Source organism: Lycium ferocissimum, chromosome 4 (genome assembly GCF_029784015.1).
Source record: "Lycium ferocissimum isolate CSIRO_LF1 chromosome 4, AGI_CSIRO_Lferr_CH_V1, whole genome shotgun sequence".
Lineage (NCBI taxonomy): Eukaryota > Viridiplantae > Streptophyta > Magnoliopsida > Solanales > Solanaceae > Lycium > Lycium ferocissimum.
Window position 1 is genome coordinate 38316642 of NC_081345.1, and position 11366 is coordinate 38328007.

General features: G+C 35.0%; 2 protein-coding genes across 3 annotated transcripts; one reads left to right on the forward strand and one right to left on the reverse strand.

Moving 5' to 3' along the window:
• The first annotated feature begins 1897 nt into the window (after positions 1 to 1897).
• LOC132052766 (3-hydroxyacyl-[acyl-carrier-protein] dehydratase FERN, mitochondrial) lies at positions 1898 to 3647 on the forward strand. 2 transcript variants are annotated; one of them, XM_059444446.1, is made up of 4 exons: positions 1898 to 2491; positions 2990 to 3105; positions 3189 to 3336; positions 3393 to 3647. In XM_059444446.1, the coding sequence occupies exons 1-3, from the start codon at positions 2246 to 2248 to the stop codon at positions 3307 to 3309; spliced, it is 483 nt and encodes a 160-aa protein (XP_059300429.1). In that variant the 5' UTR covers positions 1898 to 2245; the 3' UTR covers positions 3310 to 3336; positions 3393 to 3647. The 2 variants fall into 2 exon arrangements, with proteins under 2 accessions (XP_059300429.1, XP_059300427.1); XM_059444444.1 differs by having other exon boundaries at positions 1900 to 2491; positions 3189 to 3647.
• A 979-nt stretch (positions 3648 to 4626) lies between these two features.
• Positions 4627 to 9953, reverse strand: LOC132052767 (ruBisCO large subunit-binding protein subunit alpha-like). The gene is made up of 9 exons (XM_059444447.1): positions 9907 to 9953; positions 9799 to 9864; positions 9178 to 9364; positions 8058 to 8179; positions 7708 to 7915; positions 7485 to 7630; positions 6719 to 7025; positions 5741 to 6192; positions 4627 to 5123 (listed from the first exon to the last, which is right to left on the reverse strand). Exons 2-9 carry the CDS (start codon positions 9853 to 9855, stop codon positions 4830 to 4832), a joined length of 1773 nt encoding a protein of 590 aa, XP_059300430.1. The 5' UTR covers positions 9856 to 9864; positions 9907 to 9953; the 3' UTR covers positions 4627 to 4829.
• Positions 9954 to 11366: the final 1413 nt, after the last annotated feature.

The window sequence follows — 11366 nt, forward strand, 5'->3', positions numbered from 1 at the left end:
AGGCCAAATTCCAATCTTATCAAATTTTCATCCACCTTTCACTTTCAATACAAATTTCACAATGACCACAACTATAATACAACATAAAATTCAACATAATCACACTACACTCTAAGACATACAAGCCCTTCTGCACGTGCGCTTCCGCCATGCAAACTTCCGTATTTCTATTTTCACACTCATTTCCATATACCACAACACAAACAAACCTTCATAACATAAATAGAAGGGATGAATTCTTACCTTTCTCTTCTAACTTCTTCACTCAAATTGTCCAAAACGACGAAACGAACGACTTATCTTGAAATAATTATACCACGTTGTAGGGGCCCCTTGAATTAGTAGGAATACAACAAGAAAATAATTTTTGGGAGGAGATTTCATGGGGACAAATTCCCTTGCCATGGTAGAATAGACCGTTTTTTTTTTCTTTTCTCCTTCTTTCTTTCTTTCTTCTTTCTCGATTTTTCTTGAATCATCTTAAGCGAAATGAAGCATGTGATTTATTTAAATCCCTCAAGTGGGGCCCACTATGGCCGGCCACTTTGAGGATTTTTTCTTTTCCTTTTTTTTTTTTTTTTTTTTTTCATTTTAGTCCACACTTTTGGAAATTTTCATGAAACTAATTTTTTTTGAAATTCCGGTTTTGCCCTTGCTTTTCGATATTTCCACGTCAGAAATTTTCTAACCAACTTATGTGTCAAACAAGATCAATTCATAGCATTGTCCTTAACTTGTTGCAATTATCCCAAACTACCCGAACGCGCAAAATACGGGGTATAACAGTTATATTTTGTAAATATGCTCTATTCTTATGTATATATAGGCTATTCTCCCGCTATGCTATTTGCCTTAGCCCAAAGTCTTTTAGTCGGGCCTTTTTTGTGCAGATTGTCCGTACAAACTGGTCTTTGATTTTTGCCCTTCAAATTCTTTGGTCTTTAATGTTTGTCATTGCTTCTCATTTAATGAAAAATTGTGGGGCAAAGTACCCTTATTCGCTGGTCTATGAAATCATAGATTCTGGGTTCGATCCCCAGTAGAGGTGATGAATTCGTTGTTTTCTTACCCAAAAAAAAAATAAAAAATCGCAAGGCATAAGTTTAGTGAAAATTTGTCTTGTTCGGCATAAGTTCTGCAGGAATTAAATTATCCGGCATATGTTGTGTAATAACTAATTCGGTCAGCACTAAATAACTAATTATCTTAGAAAAACTTAATTCCTATAGAACTTATGCCGGACAAGGCAAAGGTTCTATACCTTGCGAAATTAGGTCATAAATAAGGGTAGATCGATTTTTTTTTATTATTATTATTATTTCGACCACTTTTTTGTTGCTTAAATTGTCTTAGGACAAAAATTAAAGACCACTTGACGAGCAAAAATTAAATATCACCCCAAGATAGGGCATTCGTGCGAATGACCCTTAGGCAGGTCCTAAAAAAGGGCAATCTGTAGGAATGGCCTTCGTTGCGGGTGGTCTTTAATTTTTGTCCCTTAAATTGGTGGTCTTTAATTTTTTTTAAAATCTTATCGAGATCGCAGGTTTTCCAAATCCTGAGTCAAAAAAAAAAAAAAAAAAAAAAATCGCAAGGCATAAGTTTAAGGCAAGCTTCTACTCAAAATTAAGCCTTAAGGCAGAGGTTTGCAAAATTTCAGCAAAGTAATTTTTTTCCCCTTAAGGCAGAGTTTGAAACTCAACTTAAGACATAAGGCATAAGTTTGAAATCCAACTTAAGGCATAACTTAACCCAACTTAAGGCATAGGTCCAACTTATGCCTTGCTAATCTTAACTTATGCTTTGTTTTTTTTTTTAATTTTTAACTGAGCGGGAGTTCAAACCCGAAACAAAGAGTTTCTTATTTGAGGCGCAAAAATTAAAGACCAACCCTTTTGAAGGACATTTCGCGCAAAAAAGCCTAAAAAATTCAAAACCCGAGTTTGCAATCGGATACAATGCTCTGACTAGCTAGCTGCTTTCCAATTGGTACGGCGAATCAAGGATATTCCAAGCCTCAGAATGCACACAATCTGTTCGATGATTTGTTTCAAAGAGCCCTCAGATTCATATCCCCTTTTAATTGCTCCTTCTCTGTTTGTATTTAACTAAATCTTTGAGTGGGTTCAATTAACAGCATTCGCAGTCCTTATTTTGTGACTTACTATCATTTGTACTCCCTGCTTTACCATAATTAATAAATTTCAATCCTCCTGAGTGACAATTTGTTTGAAGTTTGAAGAAGATGCTTATAAAACGTCTCTTCTCATCGTCATCGTCCGCTTCCCCGAATTTGTTTAAAATAGGAAGCATTTTGAAGCAAGCTAGGACATTTACAGATGCTGATGTTGTTGATTATTCTAAGTTGACACGGGATGCTAATCCATTGCATTTTGATGCTGAATGTGCCAAGAATGCTGGTTTTGATGACTGCCTTGTTCATGGGATGCTTGTTGCTTCCTTATTTCCCAGGATTATTGCTGCCCATTTTGTAAGTTTTATTAGACTCCTAAATCCTGTCCCTTTTAAGTTTTATCAATGACAGGGTAAAGATGTATATAAAATTCCAATTACAGGTAACCATGTATCGTAAAAGTGGATTATTAATCGGGAAATGATGGTAAATAATCTGTTGCTGTGATTAAACTATATACTGTTAGTGTATCTAATCTAACCAAAACTTCATAATACTTAACCAAGATACAATACTTTTATAGAATGATAAGATGCATATGATTTTAACACTACCATCAGGTTATTTAAAAGCCAAGTAGAAGTGTACAATCAGTTAACCTACACACTGCACAGAGAGCTTAACTGATATTCAAACTTTTTGTGCATATAGTGTAAATCTGAATATGATGATATATTTCTTAAACTAGCTAAATATGCCATATTGTTGAATGGAAAAGGTGCTATTTAGGTCTAGTTTTATGTTGAACAATTCCTTAGTGTAACTCTAATTCTTTTTGTTTGGTAACTTCTCCAGCCAGGAGCTATATATGTCTCACAAACCTTGCAATTCAAGTTGCCTGTTTATATAGGAGATGAGATCATCGCTGAGGTACAAGCAATAAGCATAAGACAAATAAAAAACAAGTACATGTAAGTACCTATTGGCTGATGATTGATATCGACATAAATTACATAGTTCGTAGCTCCTAATTGCATTGCTCTTTGTGGTCCAGCACAAAACTGTCAACAAAATGTATCAAACGTGACGGTCCTCTGGTAATCGATGGTGAAGCAACAGCAGTTTTACTATCTCTGGTCATGGAACCACCTCACTTGTCAAGTACTTCCAGCTAATCAGTAACACCTTAGCTCGTCAGCAAAAGTATCCTGAAGGTGCACGAGCATCTCTTAAGAAATACAAAGGGAATATCCCTGAGTTAATTGCAATCCTGGATCATTTGCATCTATAAGTTGCACAGCATACATGAGATGGTAGTGTTTGATGTCATTCAGTTCAGAGCATTTAGGTTAAGTTAGTAGTAGTTAGCAACTGCTGATACACATTAAAGTTACATTTGATTGCTGTACTTGGTGCCAAACTTTGTCCTTGGACTAGCACTTGTCATTTGAGTGTGACAGCGTTTGAGCTGTAAAACCTATGGAGTATTAAATTTTGATTCCTTCCTGCTGAATATACTAGTAATGGCTTAAACATATCACAATGAAAAGTAAAAACGTACTCTTTGAGGCTGATTCCGCCAATAGAGATATTGCCTTTTTAGAAAAATGAAGTAGGCTGGAAGAGAAAAACACGTCATCTGACTAATAAAGGTTTATTTGCAATCTGATGTTCGTACCATTGTAATGATATATATTTTGCAAATATCGTTCCTAATCATATTAATTAATATGTATTCTCACACCAATTTATCATTTGCAATCATGTCCAATTAATAGATGAGTCCACAATTCAACTCAATACCACAGTAGCACTAGCATAAACCGCTTCCAGTGCCATTTTGAAAGGAAAAGGATGAAGAGGACTGTTTTACATACGCAAGAATTTGCCATACCGAAGTTCCAAAGTCCCAAAGTCCCAGTCCGTGCCTAATAAGCAAAGAACCACTAAATAAAGTAATAGGTTTTGCCTGAAACATTTTTAAAATAAGTGCTTATTTCAAAAAAGTAAAGTGTTTGGTCATGCTTTTGAGAAAAAATAAATGCTTATAGAGAGTAACAAAAGCAATTTTTTAGAAGCTAAAAAAATAATTTTTGCTCAAAAGCACTTTCGAGAAAAACACACTTATAGAATAACTTTTTAAAAACTTGACGAAACATTAATTGTTCCTCAAAAGTGCTTTTTAAATTAATTGACCAAACACGAACTACATTTCACCAAAAGTACTTTTCATAATAAACTGATTTTAAAAGTTTGGTCAAACAGACTATAAGAAAGAATGAGAACAAAAATCACTGCAAGTTTGCAAAACATGTCAAAATGTTATACACTTCACAATTCACTTGCACGCGTGATCAAGTTTGAAATTTTGAAGCTCCTGTATTCAAACTTTTCTTTCCAAACTCTCAATTCCCTTTAATTGTATTCTCCTGTCCTGGGCAATGATCAAACAAATAAACCACAGAAAAAAACAATTCATATACTCCATAGAATGGAACGTGAATAACTGAAAATTTTATTAATCCTCCATGGAAGAAGTTTGTAGCAAGTCCCAAAGCCAATGCACTTTTTATGTGAGCTTACATTACAGCTAGAGAGCCAGCTGAAAATAAAATGGCCTTCTCTTTTAGTCCTTCAAGCATGATCAACAATAATCTTTGTCCTAAATACCTGACTACTACTGTATAATTATCGATTACATCATGGGAAGTCCTTGAGGAGGAGCGAATGCAGGTGCAGCATTAGGCATTTTCTTGTCCACGACAATCGCTTGTGTAGTGAGTACCATTCCTGCAACTGAAGCTGCATTCTGCAAAGCACATCTTGTTACCATTGCTGGATCAATAACACCAGCTCCTACTAAATCCTCATACTTGTCAGTCATTGCATTGTAACCCATCTTCCATTTGCTAGCCTTTATCTTCTCCACTACTACTTCCCCTTCAACCCCAGCATTCTGAGCTATCAAAGATGCTGGAGCTACTAATGCCTGCAACCACAATTAAGATTTTAAAAAGAAAGAAGAAACTAGAAATCTTTATTTCTTTTGATAAGAGACTCATCCCAATGCACACTGTTCAACAGGCTTTCACTAGTTACAAACTTTTCCTTTTGCACTTGATTTTTGTCCAATAAGGAATCATAATAAAAGACAAGAAAATTCTAAAAGAATAAAGGAAAAAAAAAAAAAAAAAAAACACGGTCTGCAACTATACATGCAGTAAGTGCTCAGTACAGTTATGTCTAATTGGATGTTTTCCTATTAACTTTGGATGTTTTCCTATTAACAAAGGGCGCATATGCTCAATTTCGCATACTTTAAGGGCATATTTGGCACTCTTTGGCTTATTAATAAGCTAATTAGGTTAATTGGGAGCTCCAGTTAAATTAAGGGCACATTTGGACCAACTATTGAACGGTAAGGCCATATGTGAGCTAAGTTATTAACGAAGGGCATATCTGCCCAATTTCGAATACCTTAAGGGCATATTTGGACCTTTTCCACAATCTAATAGGTACCCACAACTCAACTTCAATTTCAATACATGCAAAATAAAATAAATAACGAGAGAACTTCTTGATAGAAGTAAACTGAACATTGTTTACCTTTTGCACAATGTCAGCGCCCAACTTCTCATCAGGATCTTCGAGATTGTCCTTAATGGAAGGGACGTAAGTTGATAGATGAACCAAAGCAGCACCGCCACCAGGTACAATTCCCTCTTGAATTGCAGCAAAAGTTGCATTTTTTGCATCCTCAATTCTAAGCTTGCGGTCCTCAAGCTCAGCTTCTGTTGCAGCTCCTACCTTTATGACAGCAACGCCTCCAGACAACTTAGCAATTCTCTCAGCAAGTTTTTCGGAGTCAGTCGCTGAATCTGTATTGTCCAACTCCTTTTTAATCTGAGAAATCCTAGCCTGTATCTCGTCTTTCAACACATTTTCAGCAAGGATGGTTGTTGAGTCCTTGGTGATATTCACCTTTCTAGCAAAACCTAGTGCTTCAACTGGGGTATTCGCAATATCCATACACAAATCAGATGCCTGGTACTCCGCTCCTGAAAGTATACACAAGCAGCACTTTAGGAAATGTTTCCTTGTAAGGTACACACATAGTAGCACTAACCAGATTCTCTTAAAAAAGAATTGCTAAATAAGCTGACTGGAAAATTGTATAAATTCAAGGAGAGTAAAATTACACATATTATCTATGTACTCTATTGGTTTAACATCCCACCAGTATCGGGTATAACTTCCTCCCTCTTTCCTCCTTAAACACACATCCAAAATAGAAAAATAAAAGAGGAAAAGAAAGACATTTCTTTGAAGACAAGGTACTATGGTTCTTCCATTTATCTAGTTCAAGATTATGCTTTCTCTTTCTTTATTTACTTTTAAGATTATTCTAAAGACGTCTAATCACATCAGAATGATGCTAACATTCTTAAATGACATCTCCATTGGACAAATGCCTTCAATATATGCCTGACAAAACACAGACAGGTTCGGAACTAGTTTACTCTAACCAATCTACTATTATCACATTTGTGAAGTGGTACAACTAGGTCAAGCAAGTTCAACTACCTGTTACAATGGCAATATCTTGGAGAAGAGCCTTCCTCCTTTGACCAAAACCAGGTGCTCTGATGGCAGCGACATTCAATATACCTCGTAGCTTGTTCACAATAAGAGTAGCCAAAGCTTCTCCTTTTACGTCTCCAGCAATAATGAGCAGAGGGGCTCGTAATTCAGTTGCCTTCTCCAAGAGGGGCATAATATCCTTGATTGCTGAAATCTCGTGATCTGTAATCAACACTCTAGCAAACTCAAATTCAACGATTAATTTCTCCTGGTTGGTGATGAATTGTGGGGATATATATCCCTTATCAATCTGCAAATAACGGAGCAAAGTTTGGGTTAACATACATTACAGGCAGTGGCAGAACCATAGGGGGTTCGTGGGTTCAACAGAACCCACAGTTTCCATCTCAAACCCTACATATTATGTGATAACCAAGTCTTACTTAATAGTTAGATATATATTTCGTAACCCACACTCTCAATTCAGAACCCACGACATCTAAACCTTGGATCTACAACTGTTTACAGTTGAACTACCAGCCAAATAGAAAAGAGATTGTTTCATTTTTGGCCCATTGGCCGAAATTAATTACGGGTGCTAGCCAAAATATACCAAACCTATACTGATTATGTATATTATATGTATGTTTGTACTTGATATACATTACATATACATTTGCTGGCTATTATTTTCTAGAGTGGTCCAAAAAGGTAATTATCCCTAGAAAAAAACAGTAGAGAATACATTCTTGTCTAAGTAGGTGCATACCTCCATCCCCTCTTCAACACGAACAGTTGTTTCAAAGGAAGAGGATGACTCTATTGATAGAACACCATCAGGACCAACTTTGTCAATTGCATCAGCAATCATGGTTCCGATTTCATCATCATTTCCAGCAGAGATAGAAGCGATAGCTGGTGGGAAGACAATTATTTGTAAAATACTTATTGCCCGCCATTTTAGCAATAACAAAAGAAGGAAACTTAATTACCTTTGATGTCATCACGACCTTTAACAGGCCGAGCCCTCCTTTCTAGCATTGCAATCAAAGCATTTACAGTTTTGTCAATGCCCTTCTTCAGAGAGACTGGATTTGCACCAGATGTAACACTTAAAAGACCAAGTTTAATGATTTCCCGGGCAAGAACTGATGCAGTTGTTGTCCCATCACCAGCAGAATCATTCGTTAGGCTTGCAACCTTCACCATAAATTCCGCATTTTCAGTACACAAATCAAGGAGTAAGATAAATATGACAATTGTTCTTCCTGTCTGTCCTTAGAGCAATTGAACAGATTCAGGACAGAATTAACAATGATCTTCATGGAAGAAAATAACCAACCTCTCTGATAAGGGTGGCGCCTGCATTTTCCATGGCATCAGCTAGCTCTATGGCGCGAGCAATCGTGACTCCATCATTAACCACTTTCGGGGTATCATATTCATCTAAAACCACATTCCTTCCTATAAGAAAGGAAACACGTCATCACGAGTTAAAATCATATGAACCAAGCTTATTTTCTGCCTCAATTATTTATAGTTTACTAAGAAATGAAAGAAAGCCAAGGGTCTATCGGAAACAACCTCCTAGGTTTGCGTACACTCTAACCTCCCCGAACCCCACCTGGTGGGATTATACTGGGTATGTTGTTGCTAAGAAATGAAAGAAAATAGCCCATAAAGGAAACAAAAAGGTATCACAGAGCAGTGCAAAGCCGTAAAGCACCCGTTTTAATGTTCCCAAGGGCGCAACTACAAGGTATAATTAAAAGTAAAAGGACTTGAGTACTCATAATTGGGTTTTAAGACATCAAGAAGCAATAAAAACTACGAGTATGTTTTATATGAAGATGAATATCATTTTCCAGCAAAATGTTTTTCACAAGGAAGTCATTTTCCGTCAAAAGGGGGAAAATGACTTGCCTTACCTATGAGTGAAAGTCATTCACCTTACGATTATCTGAACTTCAACTAACACTACAACAACAACAACCCAGTGTAATCCCACAACGTGGGGATACAGGGGAGAGAGTAAAGTGTCTGTGAGACGACTCTACCAAGGTAGGACGGCTGTTTCCGAAAGACCCTCGGCTCAAGAACTTCAACTAACACTAAGACATTATAATTGACATGTGGTACTAAAAATTTCATAAAAGTACTCTCCAATTTGCTAAGTATTACCTATAAGTATTAATCTTGAATATACTTTTTTCTGCAAAAAATTTCCACTCACTAACCAAAAACCATGGAGAATGACTTCCTTGATAGCAAAGACATTCTACATCAAAACCCCAAAATTAATCTAGTGGTTATATGAATCCACTGTATCAAAAACAATTATCTTACTTTTGAATATCTTTACTCTTACCATCAACCTGCTGTACTTTGCAATATCCATAAACAATAAAAAGGAAAACTTTGATTTATCTGGAAGGGAAAAAGATGAAGCAGAGATAACATACCTCTAGGACCAAGAGTAACACCAACAACATCGACAAGCTTATCAATTCCTGCCTGAAGGGCAGCTCTTGATTTCTGGTCAAATGCAATTTCTTTAGCATTTGCCCTTACTACTAATCTGCTCTTTGAACCTTTATTGTTGAATTTCTGGCCTTGCAATTGATTCACCCTTCTTCCCTTCAAACCCTCCTGCATTAACACCCCAATAGACCAACAAACACATAAAGATCACAACTTTAAGCAGATCCCAACAAAAAAGATAAAGATCAGTAGATCAAAAATATATACTCACTCCGTTTCAATCTTTTTGTCTTACTTCCTTTTCAGTCTATTTAAAAAATAATGTCTCTTTACTTTTTTCTTTGACAAATCTTTAATTCTGTTTTCACGTGATACGTTTAAAATACCAAGAACTAAAGGCATTTTGATACATTACGCATATCTTGATTTAAAGGCAGAACTAAAGTCGTTTTGATATATTGCATATCTTGATTTAGGAGCAAGATTAAAAGCTTCTTTCTTTTAGGGCCCTTACTCTTTTATAAAGCTTAGGTAATGAAAGCAGAAAGCAAATTAAAGTGGAGTGAGTAACAAAAAAAAGATCCCAAGAAACAGATGAGTACCTGTTTAGAGGAAGAAGGAAGGATAGATGCGGTGGAGATAGCATTTGCAGATGCCATTATTGGAAGAAAGAGTATAGTGAAGAGGGTTTAAGCAGCTGCTTTCTTCTACTAGGAGTAAGGAGTGGGTGTTAGGTGGGGTTTTGGAGGGAGCAGCAAGGTTTAAGCCTGCCTGGTTAGGTGAAGTGTCCCAAAAGGCTATTAAATTCTTCGTTTAGTTTTGATCAAATGTTACACTACAACTTCTTTAATATAATCTTTTCGTTGAATTCGACACTAGCATTAGATTTTAAATTTTTATTTATTTAAAAAATAATAAATGAAGTATATAATTTATTAATATACCCATATTAATTAATGCATATTTTTATTGGATTTGAAAAATGCTTTAATGTGAGTAATTAATATTATAGGTAAAATAAAAAAAAATTATCTTGTCTTTGATATGTTAAAAATGACAAGTAAAATTAAAAATTTATTTTTGAAAAAATGAACAAATAAAAGTAAACAGAGAGGGTAACTACGTACTACATGTCAAGCCAATATACTAAGTTAATATCAGCCATAATATCCCTGTTTTTCATATCATACACTAGATATACTAAGTTTATTTTTTTATATAATTAACCAATCATTTGTATAGACAAAGAAAAATGAAAATTTGTAATGCGATCATTTTTGCTTTGCTTTTTAACTGAAATGTCGTGAAGAACGTGCGTCAAAATATGGATTTGATGTGTTGAATGTTGAGCAACATTTCTATTGCATTTCCTTTTCTTTCTTGCTATGTCATAAATCTAAGGGCTTTTTTGGCCATGAGAATTTTTCACTTTTTTTGGAAAATTATTTCACTTTATTTGAAAATTAATTTAAAGTTGTATTTGAAATTTGAAAAATAATTAAAACCTTATTTTCATATTTTTTACTTTTAATATATTCAAATAACTAAATATTTTTTGCAAAAAACTATAACCAAATACAAATTCATCTTCAATTCCAACTCTAAAATTTCAAATAAAGTGAAAAATATAGTTTTTATGGACAAACGCCTACTAAGTATTATAATTCCATCGTGGCCCTCTATTAATTGTCTGTTTCTCAGCTTTGTCTGCATGTGAATTCTGTCAACCTTTAATGCATTGTTAATGCACTCCTCGTTTTTCAAAATCCCAACCATGTACGTCGATTAATGCTTTATTCATCGTATCTTTTACACTTCTTAACAAAGATATCTAACGATCTTCATCATAGCAATATTTGATTTTGTTAAAGGTTCATTTTATTAACACTTTTTTTTTTCGGTGGAATATTAGCACTTCATTATTGTATTGAACTAGCAAAAGTATATTTAAAAAGATTACTGTAATGAACAACTTATTTTACATAGGAATCTAGTAGCTCAGTTTGACTGGCTACCCGAACTTTCACTTTGTTTGTGAGAGTTTGAATCTCCACGTTGTAATCCCCTCCCCTATTTAAAAAAAAAAAAAAAAAAAAACTTGTTTTACTAAAACGCAAAATGTCTTAAAATAAGTTTGATTTGTCAATCAAATTACTTCAATTTTTACTTT